The sequence below is a fragment of the Chrysemys picta genome, chromosome 11, assembly GCF_011386835.1.
Source record: "Chrysemys picta bellii isolate R12L10 chromosome 11, ASM1138683v2, whole genome shotgun sequence".
NCBI classification, from domain to species: Eukaryota; Metazoa; Chordata; order Testudines; family Emydidae; genus Chrysemys; species Chrysemys picta.
Window position 1 is genome coordinate 59,092,326 of NC_088801.1, and position 20,259 is coordinate 59,112,584.

At 44.2% G+C, this 20,259-nt stretch overlaps 1 protein-coding gene across 3 annotated transcripts in view; it reads left to right on the forward strand.

The window, feature by feature from the left end:
- Positions 1–20,259, forward strand: part of KIAA2012 (KIAA2012 ortholog) — an 87,766-nt gene that overhangs the window by 31,123 nt on the left and 36,384 nt on the right. The window contains exons 9-14 of one of the 3 annotated variants that reach the window (XM_005306231.5): positions 77–328; positions 1,685–1,861; positions 2,981–3,109; positions 12,597–12,685; positions 18,039–18,110; positions 19,801–19,872. In XM_005306231.5, coding sequence (XP_005306288.3) covers positions 77–328; positions 1,685–1,861; positions 2,981–3,109; positions 12,597–12,685; positions 18,039–18,110; positions 19,801–19,872 — 791 coding nt within the window. The remainder of the gene's footprint in view (positions 1–76; positions 329–1,684; positions 1,862–2,980; positions 3,110–12,596; positions 12,686–18,038; positions 18,111–19,800; positions 19,873–20,259) is intronic. The other 2 variants (XM_008166865.4, XM_008166864.4) reach the window with 2 other exon arrangements.

Genomic DNA, 20,259 nt, shown 5'->3' on the forward strand with positions numbered 1-20,259 from the left:
CCAATAAACTTTCACCAGTTTATTGGAAAAGAAGCGGTGGCTAGTATCTCCATTTCATGTTCCTCTTTCATTCCAGCAGCTTCTTGTGACAAATCCAGATCAGAGGCTGATGACGACGGTGAGAAGTTGTTGGCTCCTTCACCAAATGATCTCATTTCTGGGCCAGAGGGTCCAACTGAACAGCACCAAATGGTCATTGGCGAAAACCCAGAGATACATCAAGGTAGCTTCTTCCTACCTCCAATAACCAATCGAAAGTTCACTCTGGAGGGGAGGAAGGCAGGAATAAGAGGGGTGAATGCTGGAAAGGAGGGCCACTATAAAAGAGGTCAGTCAATACAAATCAGAGATTCAGCTTTTGCCTCAGTTGTAGCTAGACTAACACCATCTCCGCTATAAAACTAATTCAGCTTCTAGCTATTCACCTACTACAGCTCATCTTTGTGGCGATATTAGCCAATCACATGGTGATTGGCCACATTAGCCAATCCGATGGTCACTCTAAAGGAATTTATTTCACATTGAATTGTGTCAGGAGTATGTGTTGCATCTAAGCTTTGCATTAAGATAACACTCTAAGGGGCCTGTTATAACGGAATTTTGTTAATTCATAACAACTGACATTCTATAACACTTTTCATCCAACGACCCCAAGAGGTTTAACAAATTTTATAAACCAGTTACAAGACATATTAGGTTTTACTTCATTTGTTATTGAAATGCAGCCGCTTTTGCTATGGAAGATATCAGACAGTCCACTACACAATAGTCCAGTAGAGAAATTAAAGAACGTCTATGTCAGTCGAAACTACAGGGGAATTTTAGGTGGACGGAATTCATTGATTAAACTGGAATTTAGCCTGAATACCAAAGTAATGAAAGTGGGATCTTTAATAACTACACTTCGTCATAACCTACACCTTACATGTCATTTGAAAGATGGCACCTCCAGCAGCACAGCACCACTCTAGCATCAATACAGAGCCTGTCTCAAGAATGCTCCCCATGAATCATCACCACCACCTTCCTGCAGCAGCTAGATTTTCCTTGGAGCTCTTGGAACCCAAGCACTGGCTGCAAATAATTGTACAGAACAGAAACCACTGCTGTGCACTTAATATCTTAAGGGTATTAAAGTCATCAAGGCAGCAGTTATTTTCTATAAACTATAGTGATCACCAATAAAAATTCAACATTTACACATTACCCACAATTACCCAGTGGAATCTAAGATACAGCAGTTATTTTCTATTCCAAGTAGAGGGAGAAACTGTTGTATCTCAGATATCATAGAGTTACTATAGGAAAATGAGTCTTTTTTTCAAAGGCAACTACTGTGATTCTGGTATCAGACCCATCACTCTAATTCTGTACCACAGCTCATAGTTCAATAACAACAATATGTTGATGGAACATTTCATGTTTTCTTTAGGTTGATACAATTGCTCATCAGTTTTGCGCAGCACTTTGTAGACCACGCAGCACTTTATAACATTGGCAGTGAGAATAAAGATTAATTAGATGGGGTAGTTTAGCAGGATAGACAAACCACACACCAGTAAGTCACTGATTAATTGTGACCCTTTTGTGCATTCCCTCCTTCTGCCTAGGTCTCTATTTCCCCCTCAGAAATGTATTGTTTTATGCAGCTCTTTAGTATTGTTCCTTATATGCTTTTTCCAAGATGGTGATTTATTCACCCGGAATGCAGTCCCAGGATTAGAGCTGCTGCCCCCTATATACGGAAAGAAGGGTCCAGGGAACCAGAGTAGCAAGACAAACTTCAAAACGATGAGCAGCAGCACTTCTAAGACTCTCCCTGTAGGAATCACTCGTGGCACCCTACCAGAAGAGCTGAGAGGTAACATGTTTGTACTGTGCATGGAGTCTGTAATTATGTTGATCTGTTTGTACTGTACATGCTGGAGGGACACAATACTTTTGTTTTTAAAGCTCCAGGAGAAACTAACATGCTGGTTTTGACAGCAGCCCTGGGAATTCCAGGAATTGTTTAATATTCAGTGTGTGCATGTTTCTAGAAAAGTTAGTTCCTGAGATAAGATGCTACTGAAAAAACATGCCCATTACATGGATTCTTAGGACCTGAGAAGGGGCAGGGGCAATACTTCCAGCAGGAAGGAGATAGCTACCCTATGCTGCAAACAGACATGACCAAGCCAGCACACACCACTGGCATGCACACAGGCATGCCGGTTAAATACAAAGTCAGTAATTCACGGGGAGAAGCCAGTGATGGAACTAAACTCCAAAAGCCTACAGTAAGAAAGTATAATTCAGTTAAAGTCAATGGAATTGTGCCCATTTACACCAGGGAGTTATTTCGTCCCATGTTTATTAAACAGGTGCTCTTGCAAATCCACAGTTCTGCCTCTATGCCAGATAACATCAGCCAGCCGAAAGCAGGGATTAGTTAGTGTCAGCACCTGAAGTTGCCACCGTATCAGAAAGAAAAAAAGATAATGGGTAATTACCAAACTGGAACTTCATTTGCAGATGGTGGGTGGGGAGTGGCATGAGGGGGAGATGGAAAGGAAAATGCCAAATACTTGAATGACATGAAGTGCGCTTTTCAGACTCAGAAGAGTCATGTTTAGAAATAAGAAAACTGTAACAAAAGCGCTGGATTTCCAGGCCCCTCAAGCTTAGGAGAAATGGGGTTCAGAACTGACCTGATCTGAAGGTCATACTGGACAGAACGAAAACCTCAAATAAAACACTCATGAGCTTTGGGGGTGGCTTTCAAAATCTGCTACTGAATGTTGTGTTCAGAACCCATCTCCTGTAATGTACAGAGCTTTCTTAGAGTAACCTTGTTTTTAATTCTGACATGATAATGTGGATGCATGCACAGAGCTACTGAGAAGGATATTTTCATGCAATGAACAGCAGTGCAGTAGGTCTCCAGGTATCCTTGTTGACGCTGTGTATTAGTAACAATGTTCATCTTTATGTTTTCAAGAGTGTTATAATGGTACTTCACTAGGCAGCCTCATAATGGGCCCTGATGGAGAAATTGTCTGTCTGTCCCTCTTGGGATCTGTCCAAGATGCAGAAGTTCCTGCTCAGTTTAGCTTCGTTCCAGATAAAGGTAAGGCCACATAATTTGAAGAAGTTTCTTTTCCAAGAGGAAGAAATGGCATGCATGGCTCTCCAAAGTTTCAGACAAACTGAATAAATAAAAATCAGACCCAGATCAGTGTTGCTCTTTTCACTGAGACAGGGTAACTTCTGCCAACTCAACCACCACAGCTAATGTTTTCACAGCAAGTTTACTTGTGCTCTAGGATAGGCAAGATCATGGAATGGCTATTAAAAGGGATGCTGGATTGTGTAGCTGAGTTTAAAAAGGGGTTACAAAACTGCTGTGGAATTTGCCCACTATAAACAATGTCCTTCTCTCCTTTAAGGTGAACCTCAAAAAGAGGAGATGGCTAATTTATAATCTGCTCGGGTATTTGTGCTATGTGCCTCAGACAGCCAGTGTGAGTCATCTTCTGACAGACACGTCATGCAATCTCCAAAAACCGACAGGGATACGAGCTGGTGGGAATAGAAAATGGTTTGTTCTGAGAAAGGGCCGTCTCACAAGAAAAGAAGCCTGAGAGTGGCTAGTGCCAAGCAGCCAATAGACGGTAGGGTTTGTTTCCCCAAGAATAACCAAGATGTGTGCTGATGAGCTAGAGAGCTGCTGCAAGGAAGGTGTGATTCATGATAAGGTCAATACAATTTGCATGAGGAGGTTTAAATGATGGGTTACTACAGAAGCAGCTGGCTTATATCATTAGAGAATAGCCAGGCCATTTGACCAAAGAACCCCACAGCACAACAGCCTTTGGTCTGCTGCTTTAATTTCTGGCTCAAAACCCAGATCTTTTCAAAGGGGAGAGATGCTTCTGCTCCCCAGTGAAGACATTATCTCTCACTGAAAGTACCACAGTCAGGGCCAGCTCTAGGATTTTTGCCGCCCAAAGCAAAAACAATTTTGGCCGCTCCCCCCCCCCCCCGTTCTTTAATTACCCCACCCCTGGCCCCGCCTCAACTCCGCCCCTTCCCCAAATCCCCAGCCCTGCCTCCTCCCCCCAGGCTCTCAAGCCTAGGAGGGAGGGAGGGAGGGGGAGAAGCGGTGCCCGCGCCCCGGCCACTCGGAGTCTCCCCCTCCCTCCCAGGTTTGAGAGCCTGGGAGGGAGGGCGAGTAGCGGCGCGTGAATCAGCTGTTTCGCGCGCCGTGGCAGCAACAGCGGAGGTGAGCTAGGGCGGCCGGGGTGGCATTCTGGCGCTGGTCATGCCGCCCCTAAAAATGTGCCGCCCCAAACACCAGCTTGTTTTGCTGGTGCCTAGAGCCGGCCCTGACCACAGTATTTTACAGTAATGATATAATTCATCACTGCAACTATGGTCCCTTTGTGCCAGCTCCACTGGAGTGAAGGGGCCGGCCATTAATTGGGAATTCCCCAGACATAGTATCCCTCCCCAACTAGTTCTACACCACTGTCCACAGAAGTCAGGGCGTTCTCAGAGCGCTACTGCACTCCAGCTATTCCCACGAGTGGCTGTAGGCAGCTGGACACACGTTGCCCTAAGTAGCGTCAGGAGCCAAAGCAGCTCCTGCTCAGACCAGATCAGGGAAAGAGCAAAGGGGACACAAAGCCACCTTACTCCATCCTCTTTGCACCATATTCCCACACACACACACACACCCCATTTGCACCATCTTGTTACTGTATCTAAGTGTTTTCTTTGCATTATTTACATAGTTTACTGGTTAAAGCAAGGTTTCAGAGTAGCAGCCGTGTTAGTCTGTATCCGCAAAAAGAACAGGAGTACTTGTGGCACCTTAGAGACTAACAAATTTATTAGAGCATAAGCTTTCGTGGACTACAGCCCACTTATTAGAGCATAAGCTTTCGTGGACTACAGCCCACTTCCGAAGAAGTGGGCTGTAGTCCACGAAAGCTTATGCTCTAATAAATTTGTTAGTCTCTAAGGTGCCACAAGTACTCCTGTTCTTTTTGTGGTTAAAGCAAGTGTTTGTTACTGACAGCACCCCAGAGTCAATACGGCTACAAGCTTGTAAGTAAGTGGATGCTTCTTCTAAGTGCCCAACTCACTCTGGTGTCAGAGAGATGGGTTTTCATTCTCTGGCATCACCACTGGTAACAGAGATCCTGAAGGCCGAGTTAGGGGTTCAGTTACACCTGTGCTGCTCCAGTATGTTCAGAGTCTGCCCGCAGCGACACCTATGCAAACCCCATTGTCTTCAGTGGCTTTGGACAGATATAAAAGGTAGACCATTATGTTGATACACAAGAAGGAATAGAATCCAGCTCATTCTTCTTAGCTAGGCTGAGTCTTGCATGAGCAAGACTGCCATATTTGGGGTCAAGAAGGAATCCCACTTCCCCCACCCCACAGTCAGATTGGCAGAAACCCTGAGGGTTTTTCACCTTCCTCTGCAGCCTCGGGCATGGGTCACTTGGTGGTTTGAACTAGAGTAAATGGTAGAGTTTGTGTAACCTGAAGTCTTTAAATCATGATTTGAGACTTCAGTAAAACTCAGCCCTAGGTTATGGGTCTATTCCAGGAGTGGGTGGCCGAGGTTCTGTGACCTGAGATGTGCAGGAGGCCAGAGTAGATGATCACAGTGGTCCCTGCTGGCCTTCATAGAATCATAGAATATCAGGGTTGGAAGGGACCTCAGGAGGTCATCTAGTCCAACCCCCTGCTCAAAGCAGGACCAATCCCCAGACAGATTTTTGCCCTAGATCCCTAAATGGCCCCCTCAAGGATTGGATTGGATTGAATTTACAACCCTGGGTTTAGCAGGCCAGTGCTCAAACTACTGAGCTATCCCTCCCCCCCTTAAAGTCTATGAGCAGCACAGACTGGATCACTGAAGTAAGCTATGGCTATACACAGGAGATAGGACTGCTGATTACAAAGATGCCTTTTTAACAGTCTCGCTTGAGAGCACAGCTGCACTTTGAGATTTGATTCCATAATCTTGGTGGTGGCTGATGATGAAAGAAGAAAAGTGCACAGCTTAACTTTCAGAGCTCAGGGTGAGCTTGCAATTAGATTGCTTTAACCTGTTTTACTGATGAAGAAGAGATGTAGAACATCTAGATTTCATCTTTCAAAAGTTAGTTTTCTAACTATCTTTACTATCTTCAAACAAAGTTCTGCAGCCAGTGGCAGAATCTAGGTTTTATAAGGTCACCTATTACCATTAACTGATCAGCACCCAGGATTTATGCCCCCTAGAACTGTACATGAAAAGTGCCAGCTATGCCCAGATCTGTCCTCCCATATGCAAGGGAGACCGTCACCTCCATGGTACCTTCCTACATCCCCTTTGGATCCTGTGTAGGCCTCTCCACAGGGTCCTGGATCTTTGCAGAGGCAGGGCATGGGGGCTTGGCAGGCAGGTGCAATGCCCACCATTCCCACTCTGGTCCTACAGAGATCCCCTGAGAAGACAATACACCCTCCAGCTATAAACAGGAGGATATAGAGGGATCTCTGTGAGAGAACCATTGCAAATATTTCCTCCCCCAGCACCTCCTCCTGTGGGTTTTTTCTATGGTCTGGGATGAACTGAACCTTCCTGACATTCGGTCTGGGTGCTCGATGTCAGACACAAAATTAACCTTAATCCATATAAACCCAGAGAGATATTTTCTGACGATATCAAGGATCCCATTTAAACCCACTAGAGCAAGGGAGTTCAGAATAAAGGCTAAGACGTTGTTCTCAACCTACCTTATCATGCCTACACAACAGCAGTGACACACACAGTCGGGAAACGTGCTTGTACCTCTGCCTGATCATAGAACCCACCCAGCCACTCTTGGCAGTGTGGGACGAACAAATATCATTTCAAAGTGGTGTTAGGGGAAAGGGTTTTAGCCTAGGTCAAGAGACTTAGGAGCATGGTCATGTTTCAGAACCATGTATGAATTTGATCATCTTTGTAGAACGAATAGGGCCTTCTATAAACTATAATTTTAACCTGGCTAGAAATAGCTCTGAACAGAAATGATTGTCAAACACATCTCCAGAATTGTGCAGGCAATAGCCTTTTTTCCAGTTATTCCTGTTCATTATAGACAGGGCTTTTTTAATTTTAAGAACTGTTCTAGCCCAAGCAGTGCTAAAGTATCCCCCCGAAGAAGCCCTTATCATGTGTGACACATTTTATAATCGTGTTAACTATGGATGCAAACTGTGTTAACCATGATACTCTTTTTTTTTTTTTTAAAGCGTGTTTAAAAATAGTTTCAGGGATAGTTAACTCCCCTAAGGCCCCATCTGCACTGGCTTTTAAACCATGCTTCAGAATGGTGGTTGTCTGAATATATGTTACTTCTTTGATAATTCCCATGCTTTACAGCCAATGACGCTTTACACTACAGGACAATGATAGAGGCTACCAAATAAGCCACAAGAAAATCTACATGACTAGCATGATCCCCAGTGGAAGGACTCCTGTGGACTTCAGTGGGCACTGTGTCAAGCCTGGGGTGCCCACTGAGGCACAAGAAGTAGAATACCCTCACAGGTAGCCTGCTCATGCACACCCTGGAGTGGCTTATTGTTCATTTTAAAAAAATCTTGTGCGGGGTCAGAGGGCAGAGTTACTAAAGTATCCTTCTATGAGAAATAATTCCGACTAAGAAGACCAGACAGAACAGGGAAAGTGACGTATTCAGAACAGCAGAAAAAAAGGCATTTATGTTTATTAGATATTCCCTCCCCCCTACCTCCACCCTTACAAGGTTCACTGGACTATTTGGACCATGCAAACAGATTTTTTTTAAAGGCTTATAACTTAGCTTAAGGTGGGGGGAAATTTCACAGGAATAGCCACAAGCACATCCCTGACACAAAAGCCATCCTCCTGCCAAATTCCGAGACCCTGCTCCAAAGCACGTAGACACTAGAGCTTCCCGACTAACTGGTTTTAAGAATTTTTGTATTTTATTTTTAACATGGGCAAAGGACATATTTTTCCCTAACTTCATTCTTGGAGATGGCTGAACCTTTCAAAGAAATTAAAGGAAAAACAGAACCATACACTCAGCCTGAGGCAGAGACTCAGGGTGGAAAATTTAATCCCAAACAATTCAAGCTTGGCAAAGTTATAAGCAAGTAAAAACTAGGTTGCCTGGCACTGTGCATTAAAAGAGCCTAACTGAAGGTATTGTTACCTATACTGCCTATAATACAGTATTGCTAAGGCCCTTTGTTTTCAAGGGTTTATTTATTATTAATTCTTATTATTTTCATTTCCCAGGAATTTATTGGTGTTTATTCCAAAATTTACAAAATGGGTGAAAAAAAAATCAATAAAAAATGAAAGCCAATGGGCTGTAGACAGGGCCAGCTCCGGCTTTTTTGCCGCCCCAGGCAAAAAAGCCTCCTGCAGCCCCCCCCCCCCCCCCAGAGCGCAGCAGGGGAGGGCGCCGAGCCCGGCCGCGGGCCGCTCTCCCCGACCAGCCGGAGAGCAGGGGGGAGGGCGGCAAGCCTGGCCGGGGCTCCGCTCTCCCCGGGGGCCAGAGCGCCGGGGGGAGGGCGGAGAGCCCGACCGGGGCTCCGCTCTCCCCGGGGGCCAGAGCACCGGGGGGAGGGCGGAGAGCCCGGCCGGGGCTCCGCTCTCCCCGGGGGCCAGAGCGCCGGGGGGAGCAGCGAGCCCACTGCGGCTCTGCTCTCCCTGGCAGAGGTGCCGCCCCAACCACAAGCTTGGTGGGCTGGTGCCTGGAGCCGGCCCTGGCTGTAGAGAGGGGAACCTGGTACTCACAGGGTGCAATGGGCACATGGGCTGGTATTCATGATTAAGGCTAAGATTTTGTCATGGTTATTTTTAGTAAAAGTCATGGACAGGCCACAGGCAATAAACAAAAATTCACAGAAGCTGTGACCTGTCTGCGGCTCTATGGTTTCCCCCACCACTGTAGTGGCTGGGAGCTGTGGGGTTCCCCCTCTACCCACGGCAGCTGGGAGCTGCAGGGTGACCATATTTCCATATTATTATTTTAAAAGTTTAAAAATATAAAAGGTAGACATCAAAACTAAATGTTTTCATTGATCTGCCCAGGAATTTTTTCAGTTTATTGGTTTGTGAAAATTCAAGATTGACTCTTCATCATGATTTGGGATCAGGAAAAATGTTGAAATCTCCAAAACTCTCACAGGACTGGAAAAATATTTCCAGCCCAGCTCTAGCTGTAACCGAGATGTAATTTAGGTGCTACAATATGCACAAATCAGCCTCTTTCCACCTCTAGACTAATCAGCCAATGTATATTTTCAATCTGTACACACTTACTCTGTTGAAATTATAACACTGATAGGCAGCTATCAAGCTGCCTACAAGACATAACCTCTAGTCATCACTAATACTCTGTGCACCCCCCCACACCTAGACTCCAGCATCTGTCATTTTAATGTTCTTGCTCCATCTGAAAGTGGTAAATAGTGAGATTCTCCAAGGATCTGTACTTGGACCAGTGCTGTTGAGCCTATTCAGAAGTGATCTGGAAAAGGGAGTAAACAGTGAGGTGGCAAAGTTTGCAGATGATACAAAATTACTCAAAATTGTTAAGTCCAAAGCTGACTGCGAAGATTTACCAAGGGATCTCACAAACTGGGTGACTGGGCAACAAAATGGCAGATGAAATTCAAATGTTGCTAAGTGGAAAGTGATGCACACTGGAAAACATAATTGCAACTATACATACAAAATGATGGGTCTAAATTAGCTGTTACCACTCAAGAAAGAGATCTTGAAATCATTGTGAATAGTTCTCTGAGAATGTCTGTTCAAAACGCAGCAGCAGTCAAAAAACCTAACAAAGTTAGGAACCAGTAGGAAGAGGGTAGATAATAAGACACAAACTATCATAATGTCACTATATAAAACCTTGAATACTGCATGAAGTTCTGGTTGCTCCAACTGAAAAAGAAAGATCTATTAGAAACGGAAAAGGTACAGAGAAGGGCAACAAAATTAGGAGTATGGAACAGCTTCCATATAAGGAGAGATTAAAAAGACAGTCTCTTCAGTTTAGAAAAGAGACAACTAAGGGGGGATATGAGAGAGGTCTAGAAAATCATGACTGGTGTGGAGAAAGCGAATAGGAAAGTATTATTTAACTCTTCACATAATACAAGAACAAGGAGGTCACAATTAATAGGAGCAGATTTAAAACAAATGAAAGGAAATACTACTTCACATAACATACAGTCAACCTGTGGAACTCATTGCCAGGAGATGTTCATGGAGAATAGATCAATCAATAGCTATTAGCTGACATGGTCCGGGACACAACTGGCAACTCAGTGTTCTGGGTATCCATATATCTTTAACTGCCAGAAGCTGAGCCTGGATAACAAGCGATGGATAATTGCGCTGTTCTGTTAATTTCCTCTGAAATATCTGGCACCGGCTACCATTGGAAGACAGGATACTGGGCTAGATGGACCATTTGGTCTGACCCAGTATGGCTATTCTTAAGATATTACCTCATCCACCTTGTCTTTGTATTCAGATATCAGCCATGAGGAACCGCGGTCAGGTGTTTGGCACATTCAGGCAGGTAAAGTTGAAGTTCTCCCACACTGTGTTCAGCAGTAAGAGGCTATTTGAATAATAGGATCCATCAACTCATCTGCAAAAAAGTGATATTATTTTTCCAAGGGTGCAAAGCTCCTTCAATTGGAGAAGACTTTTCTACTGGAAAGGTTCCACAGGGAGGAGGAACATCATTCCCTAAAGGGAAGGCACATCAGAACACTAATTTAAGAATTAGTACACTTGGACAGGTGGCATTTTCTCATTCTAAGATCCAGCCACAGAGAAGAGTTTTTCCACACAGAAAATATCTCTGAACATATCCCAGCTCTGGGAAGACTTTCATGCATGAGATGGTTCCTTGACACTTTTGTTAAATATGTGGGGGATAGGGAGGGGAATCCATTTTTTTTAAATTCACATTCAGTTTAAAAGAGATGTAAAATTGTTGTTTTTGATAAAGTAATACTTGTGTCAGGATTTCAGCAGGAACAACTGAGTCACCACACGTTCACCAAGGATTAGTGACAGGCTGGGATGAGTTGATGGCTTGTGTGCCAACTGGTCTGCAAGCTACTCAGTCTAAGTCTTTATTAGGCTGGACTAGAAAGGCCTCTACACAAAACTTTTTAAGCATTCAGACACAGCCTTCATTACATCTCACTATAGCTATTTTCCATTCTAGCCAAAGGGATTCAAGAGAAGTTTTAAAACACATGAGATCACGAAGGTCAAGTTGGTCCCTTTGTTACAAAAAATCTAAACACTACTGTCTACAAGAACATCATAAAAGATTTCTCTCCTATAGCATGGGGGTAAAGGCTTGCGCTTTACTGTTAGAGGACAAGATCCTATAGGACCCTCTTGGATGTTTGAGCAAAAGCACATAAAGTATTTCTAGCAGTCAGTCATTTTCTTCATGGAGATTTCAAGGTAAAAAATGTTTATAATTGGATTGGAGGGGGTCTTTCGATATAAATGAGAAAGGAAAAAACACACAAAATGGTCCCACAAAAAGAGATTGTGGAAAAGTAATCACATGAAAAGATCCCAACTATATTTGATGTTATTTGAACTTAATTGGTATAAAAACCCTACAGCATCCTGTTTGGAAGAGCAAGTAGTAGAAAGCCAGACTGCCTCTGTCTACTCCTTGAAAAGCTGCCATGCTTATGTGGAGCTATTTACTGGCAAGAAAGCAAACAGTGTGTTTTTTGAGTTGTTTCTGGGATTTCACAGTGGCCCTTCAAGTTTAATCGCACAAGATCCCACAGATGAGGTTAAACAAGAAGTTGAGAAGTGAGGAGTTCTCAGGGGAGAGGGTCGGCTTTCGACTGTGGAATGTCACATTCAGATTGGTCCATTACATTTTTAGGTCATTTCTACAAGAGGCCGTGACTGTGACCCTGCTCTGGATGTAGCACAGTGTTTTAACCCTGGAGTGTCCCTGTCTAAGCCCATTTACACAGGCACTGACAGAAGTCAGGACAAGAGACAGCTGTTTTCATTCACCTGATAACTCGATTCCTTGGTTCTGCCTCCCAACACTGACACACAAAAGACAAAAATCCTACCTCACCATGCTGCTGAAACACACGGGACCAATGCTGGGGGAGACCCTAAACAGAGTAAACTCCTGCTATGCAGTTTTTAATCCTCCAGTGCTAAATTAGCCAATTTTCCAGTGTTCAGGCATTTTGCATCATTGAATCTACCAACACAGTTGGCACCTTTCCAGCACTTTTATCAGTGAAACCCAGGATTGGATGTGCATGGAGCCTCTTGCATCCTCTCACCACTAAAGGGTTCAGATAGGGACATATTTGCAGGGTCTTGTGGGGAAGCTTGCACTGCTTATGTTGTAACATTTCTGTAACAGAGAGACAACTTCAGTCTCCAGGACTGTCGATCTAGCATGTTTTAGAGGAGCATTAAAATCATTCTATAAAAATATATAGAAAATGTTATATATATCCTGATCCACATGTTCTCATTTTCATTGCAGGAGACTGTGGATTATCCCTTGAAACAGGAACCAGTCTTCATATAAATCCACATGAAACCTCCCCTTTGAGTCAAGAGATGAATGACAAGGTGCGATATATGACTACGTTTTGTAAGTTCAATACAGAGGCAAGATGGAAGTAGTGCACATAAAATATTTAAGGAAAGGCCCAGTATAAGCTTGCTTTGCATCAAGTGAGGAAAGAATTAGATGTGTTTCTTTCTAGCATCTCTTGGTGATTTTCTCCACAATTTGTGCAGCTATTCAGGTTAAGTATACCTATAATTTGTCTGGGGGTTCACCTTCTTCTGAAAAATCCCATACTGGCCATCGCTGGAGGCAGGACTAGATGGAGCAGTGATCTAATCTGGTAGAGCAATCCTTTCTTAAGTAACCTGTGGAACAGTATTTAGGAAGAGTAAATATTAGAAAGAAAGAAGTTGATTTGAAAAATTATCAACGTCATTTGACAATAGAGGAATAAAAATTGATGACATCGTTTAAGTGGAAACGTCAAGACCGAGGGTCTCTCTGCCTTAGGCAAGTCTGAAAAGAGACTGGACCTTTAATTTACTGTGTGGCTAACAGAGGCCCCAAAGATAGCTCCAGTGTGCTCCAGTTAGAGTTTATCTCCCAGCCTCATTTTGCATTTACTTCCCTCTCCCTCACATACTTTCAACAAAAAAGATTTTTTTAATATATCGAGCTTTGAAAATCAACTGGGCTACCTCTGTTTTACTGTAGAGTTTCTAATCCTTCGATCCTCTGACCTACAATGTAAAGGTGGGACACTACTAGTAGACATTTTAAAAAAGGAAGCTTTTTCACTCTCAGCTTTTAAACCACATCCTTTCCCTGTTGTACCTCACTTGTCCTCTTCTTGACTGCTTAGTAAACTAGAGGATGATGTTAACAGAGGAAAGTGCATTTCGATTAGCTACCTTTTATTTTAAGTCCCGGGAAACCCAGAACGGGGTGAGAATTGCAGAATTTGGATCCAGATTTTAAACACCAAAATCTAGGGTTTTGGTTCAACCCATCTCTAGCATAAAGAGAAGCAAACCATAAATCTTAAGGCCAGAAAGACAGCAAGACACTGATTTTAGGAACACTGGTCTTTTGGCAAAGTAGAGAACTCAGGTGTATGAGGGCTGATGGCAAGTACTGTATCCAATTCAGCAAATCGCATTTTAGCTGGATCACCAGCAGGAGGGAAAAAAAGCAGTTACTTGATTGGCCTCACAGCTGCTAACTTAAGTGGTAGAGCAGGGGTGGGCAAACTTTTTGGCCTGAGGACCACATTGGGGAATAGAAATTGTATGGCGGGCCATGAATGCTCACAAAATTGGGGTTGGGGTGCGAGAGGGGATGAGGGCTCTGGTTGGGGGTGCAGGCTCTGGGGTGGGGCTGGGGATGAGGAGTTTGGGGTGTAGGAGGGTGCTCTGGACTGATACCGAGGGGTTTAGAGAGGGGAAGGGGGATCAGGGCTGGGGCAGGGGTGCAAGAAGGGGTTAGAGTGACCAGATGCCCCGATTTTATAGGGACAGTCCCGATTTTGGGGTCTTTTTCTTATATAGGCTCCTATTACCCCCTACCCCCGTCCTGATTTTTCACATTTGCTGTCTGGTCACTCTAGAAGGGTGCAGGTTCTGGCTGGGGGTGCAGGTTCTGGGGTGGGCTGGGGATGAGAAGTTTGGGGTGCAGGAGGATGCTCTGGGCTGGGATAGAGGGGTTTGGAGAGCAGGAGGGGGATCAGGGCAGGGGCAAGGCGTGGGGAGAGGTTTGGGGTGCAGGCTCTGAGTGGCGCTTACCTCAAGCGGCTCCCTGAAGCAGTGGCATGTCTTTTCTCCGGCTCCTACGCGGAGGTGCGGCCAGGCGGCTCTGCACGCTGTCCCATCTGCAGGCACCACCCCTGCAGCTCCCATTGGAGCGCCAGAGGGGGTCATTGGAGCAAGTAGGAGCCAGAATGGGGCCATGCCACGGCTTCCGGGAGCTGCGTGGAGCAGCCCCCAACACTGCGTCCCAGCTGGAGTGCTGGAGAAGGACCAAGCGATGTGGTGCGGCCCCAGACTCAGTGCCCCGGCTGGAGCGGGGCCGAGCCACGTGGTGTGGCCCCTGACCCAGTGCCCTGGCTGGAGCACCAGAGGGGGGCAAGCCCTAGAACCCACTCCCCAGCAGGAGCTCCCGGGCTGGCTTAAAATGACTCACAGGCCGGATCCAGCCCACGGGCCGTAGTTTGCCCACCCCTCATCTAGATAATACTTAGTCCTGCCATGAGTTCAGGGGACTGGACTAGATGACCTCTCGAGGGCCTTTCCAGTCCTATGATTCTAAGTATTTATGAATGCATTTTTGTTTATTAATAATCATATGGAGCATATCAAGTGTGGGAGTTTTGATTCCTTTTTAAGGTCCCTCTCTGTGCCCTTCATTTCACCCATAGCTTGCTCCCCTTTCCAGAAGGCAAATAGAAAGAACCCCACATTTTTAACACTTTATTTTTAAGCCTTTTTGAAAGGCCTGACATGGTTTTTGAACACTTGGTGTTGACAGTACTGAGTTCTGTTACTCAGCACAGCTACGCCTCAGGACAGGTCTACACTTAAACGGTGCACTGGCGTTAGGGTGACCAGATGAGAGGAAGAAAATATCAGGACACCGGGGAGGGGGTCGCCGGCACAGCAAAAAAAAAAAAAGCCGAGTGTTGCCGGCGGAAGGAAAAAAACCCATCAGCAGAGCAAAATATCGAGACAAATTGCATCCCGACCAGAGATCGGTCGGGACGCGGGACAAACACTGAAAAATCGGGACGGTCCCGATTTTATCGGGACGTCTGGTCACCCTAACTGGCGTAGCTGCACTGCTGCAGCAAAGACTCTACCTACAGCGATGGGAGGGCTTCTCCCATCAGCATAGGCACTCTACCTCCGCAAGACAGTGACATCAGTGGGAGGTTGCTGGGGATTGAGGGGAGTATGGAGTCCTCAAAGTCTATACCCTGGCCCACCCACCATAATAAAACATGGAACACATCAATAGGAGATAAACGGAGCAATTCACATCACTTGGAGCTATTGTTTCAGCCTCTTTGCAGACACAGGCATTAGATGCTGCCTCAGTTTACACTCTGTTCAGATTTGTGGTTTTCTCCACGACCATAAGAATCATTTTTTTAAAATTAACATTTAAGACAGGATTCTAGAGCACAATTCTGGGGCGGGGGCGGGGTGAATTCTGCTGCAAGCTCTGTGACAGTGGAATTGCACAGTCTGCTGGGCCCAATTCTTAGGCCTCTCTCCACTCAATCCTTACTCAGACAATTATCTCACCGCCTTCAGTGAAAGTTTTGCCTGAGTGAGGACTGATTTAAAAACCAAGTCAAGTCTTCTAGATTTTACCCTGTGATAGAAGGAAAAGGCCTGGGGTCATGTTTTAGATTATTTGTACTTGTGGTAGGATTGCGGCTATTCAGGCGCTGTAATGAGGGGCTGGGGAAAAAGACATTTACAGACTGAACCCTTTTTATTAGAAGTATTATTTACAACATACAAACAGATCTTATTGTACCACAACTGATACTATGATTACATGATTGGAACAGCTGATCAGGCCAAATCAAGGCTCAGAGGCTATATTGGGCATTTAGAAATCTCTGAAGACCAAATTACATACACCTTGATGGGGCCTTGTTTTCAGATGGCAGGTGCTCAACACTTTCTGTAAATCAGGAACCTTAACAGCGTCTCAAGTCGGGCACCCTAAGACACTAGTCACTTCTGAAGTTCTTGGCTGTAGTTTAAGTAATCAACACCAGAGACTAAACAATTGTTACTTGGCCAGTCTCCTGGTATCTGATTCATCTTGTTTCATGTTATAAAAGCCAGGAATCAGTTCCTGAAATTCTCAAGTAGGCAACACATTTCACAGCTGAGAAGTGCTGTTTTGGGAGGGTACTGGCTATCAACTGCTATGCCCTTACTAGCTCTTAAAAGCAGGACAAGTGTTAAAAAGTGTTTTATGACTGAACAAAGAAAAGACAAGAGATAGGCTATAAAAGGTATGGGAAATAAATGCATAGTCAATGCAATCTTGCAGCTCTGTTTCATGATCCCAGTAACACAATGGGAAGTTGCCAACTGGCAGATAAATTGACCTGCGTGCTCATGAAAATGAGGTACCAATACCACCAGCTGCAACTTGTATTAAACAAGCTTCCCACACATCTATGCCAATTCAGGCTCAATCCTGACCTGCAACAACCTAGCTATTCCAGTCCTGGGCCTGTTTAGAGCAAAGGCTGCCAGTCAATGTGAATGAACTATGCCTCGAAATTGTGTGATGGTTTTGTGATTAAGCATTTTTAAACACTGATAAATAGTGATGATTGTTATGTGAAAGCATCAGCTGGCAGCAAAATTACCTTTCTGCAAGTTACTGCCTATCCACTGTGATCCACTTAACAATATGTAATCCTAGTGAGCACCACTGTATTTATAGTTAATTATTTATGCAACACACCATAAATGTACCCCGCATTTTATAACACACAAACTAGAGACAGTATCTCTCTGCAAGTTAGAAGAGCTTACACTAGTTCAGGGCAACAGCTCAGGAATGAGAGAATGCGGATACAACAATGAGGAGGAAAACAGTGTAGGTTGATTAGAGCTGAAGAAAAAGAGCACATAGTGACTAAGAAGTGGGAGGCTGGTCCGAGCACAGTGTGAAGCATAACAGAAGACATGAAGCTTCTTCTGTGGCCTCATTGACACTAGACAAGCATACTAACCACATCCTTCAGCACTCCTGTAAAACGCTTCCTGAAGTATCCCACAAGGCCTTTCAAAATTTCCCAGAATCTACTGCTTCTAGGGGCTGTGCCAGGATCAATGGGATAAATATCCAGTTGACATTGCACTGGTGGTGTACTGCAGAGCTAGTGTGAGGAGAGAGAAAACAGCAGCAGATTCTTTTAGTTAACTACAATCTAGTGTGGACACACCACACTGTGGGCACACAGTGGTGCAATCTGACCCGTTCAATTCTCCAGCACAGACAAGCTGCGTAAGTCCTCAGAGGTTAACATCCTAACAATAATTTGCTTTTTGTAACACATTTCATTCAAAGGTCTCAGGAACACTTTATAAACATTGCTTAGGACAACACCCTGGTCGAAAATAGAATGTACAGGAATCACTTCGCCCACCATTGAAATACGCCCACCTCTGCTCTGTAACACAGCAGCTGTTTAACAGTGTGCAGCAACACTGCACAGCTATTTAGAGCAGGGAGATGTGTTAACCATAAATCAGTTTGTGCTAGTTTCAGGCTGCTCTCAGGAGTTAATATTTTCTGTTATGAAAGCCAGTTCTGAAAATATTTGTGATATTAAATAGCATTCATTGCAAGTCAAACCTCTGCAGTTCTTGTTTATCTTCACAGAAAGGCTCAGAGTCCTTGGGAGCAGCTGTCCTGAAGAAAGGAGAGCCTCAGAGTTTTATAACTAAAAAGCTGGTATGTTAAAACAGGAAAAAATTACATAAGTCATGTATAATATGTCATTACAGCCCTTTATGCCACACGTAGGACTAAAATTTTAGAAAAGATTTTAGTTACATTGCAAAGAATATCTTCTAGATTATTTAACTTCTCAGTAACAAAATTGGGAATAGAATCCAGCAAAGGAGACAAAGTTTTAAAAAAAGACATTTCAAAATAGTTAAACCAGGTATTTTCGGTGCGCATTTAAAAATGGAATGGTAAAAGATGGCCTTGGGGCAGTTTTATTGGTTAAAATCTAAAACCAGAAATACTAATTTTAAATCATCTCTAAAATTTATAATCCACAGACATTCAGTCAGATGCTTAGCTGGGATGAAACAGTGTCTCTCCATTGGCTTTAACAAAGCTACAACACCTTACACCAGCTGAGAGTTTGCCCGTTAGTCACAAAACGGTCACCTTTCATTTCCTTTGCTTCTTTTAAAATAAAGTGCTAAATGCCCAGAAACTAAGCATTTTGTTTGACCCAAAACAATGTTTTTCAATTGTACAGTCAGTGCTTTGCATCTCAAAGTGCGTTGCAAAAGGTATCATAGTTTTTAAGGCCAACAGGGACCAGCCACTAGATTATCTAGTACAAGCACCTGATCAGTATTCCTGATTTACAGGTGGGGAAACAGAGTCACAGTGAGGCGAGTCTGATCTCTCAAGTCCCTGCACCACTTCAGAGTCCCAGTCCAGTCCTGTCCCTGGGATGTTTTGGCTGAAGTGATCAGCGTTTACATTTAAATTGGTTAATAAATAGGTTACAAAATTAACACACCATTGAGAGGAATGGGGCAGTTTACAAGTTTTGGTTTCAGGCTGTCTGCCAGATTAACAGAGACATCACTTCATCTTGTTACACTTTACACCTGGTTCACATTGCTAAGATTTTCTTCACAACCACGAAGTCTAGAAACATTTTTAAATCATTACATCTGATTCTGGAGCATAATTCTGTGGCAAAGGGGTAAATTCTAAAGCCAGGTTACTCTACAAGATGTTACACCTCCTGTCCTTTGAGTTTGACCATAATAAATAATGTTTCCTTTTCATTGTTTATTAAGCATCGACAACATGCTCTGGACCCATCTTCCTGACCTGGTCCATCATGGCTCTGCTCTTTCCTCCTATAACACCCTCTTCTGTGAACAGTACAAACCATGCCCTTCCCTGAAATACGCAGTACTGCACAGCCACACAGATTAAGGAGAGCTCTCAGAACCTCCATGACACACACATTACCAGCCAAAACAACCCAATGATTTTATTGCTGTTTCCCTCAACCTCCTTTCCCCACAATCCCTTAGCATTTATAATAGCTGCTTGCCATGAAACTTTGGCTGCAGTCCTTCACTTGGGGCTCTACATGGTGCAGAGACCTGCCCATTCTGATCCGGTTTCACCATTGTGGCCTTTGCCTATAACGTCTTTGTGGGAGAATTTACTTGTCTGTAAGACACAATGCATATTTGTGATGCTGTGTAAGCAAACAACAGATGTCCCTAATCTCATATACTATAGGATAGCTTTTCCTTTCTTTAGTGTTTGTTCTTATTTCAGCGGTGGATGTCATGAGGCATGAAATCAATAGATATGGGAGTTGTTTAAGTAGTACTAACTATAATTGTCATGCCTCTGACGGGATTTATCTTCACAGGAAGTCACCCTGCCCTTGGAAGCAGTTGCCCTGAAGAAAGGAGATTCTGGGGCATGTACAGCTAAAGGGCTGGTATGTTCAAAATAGAAATTCACCAAATGTATTTAAATGGATGGAAGGAAACCCTTGGACAGAACACACAACCCAAGTGACTGGGCCGTACATTCAGGAAAATGCACGTAGAGCTGAGGAAAGTGGCCCCATAGCCTGAACTAGCAGCTGTGGAGAGGAACAGTGATGTAGCCTGCTGTACCCTAGTGGGGTAATCATCCTGTGGATTTTAGCTGTGTATGAGCTCCCTGGCTACACTGCCAGTCACCAAAGCTACACAATCCACCCTCCTCAGCTGCAGAACAATTCAGCTCCCTATCATGTGCGGGGAAGAAGCGGAGTTGCAGAATCCTCCTGCACAGAACCCTACTTTGTGCCCCTTACCTGAACATAGTCCAAATGCTGCAT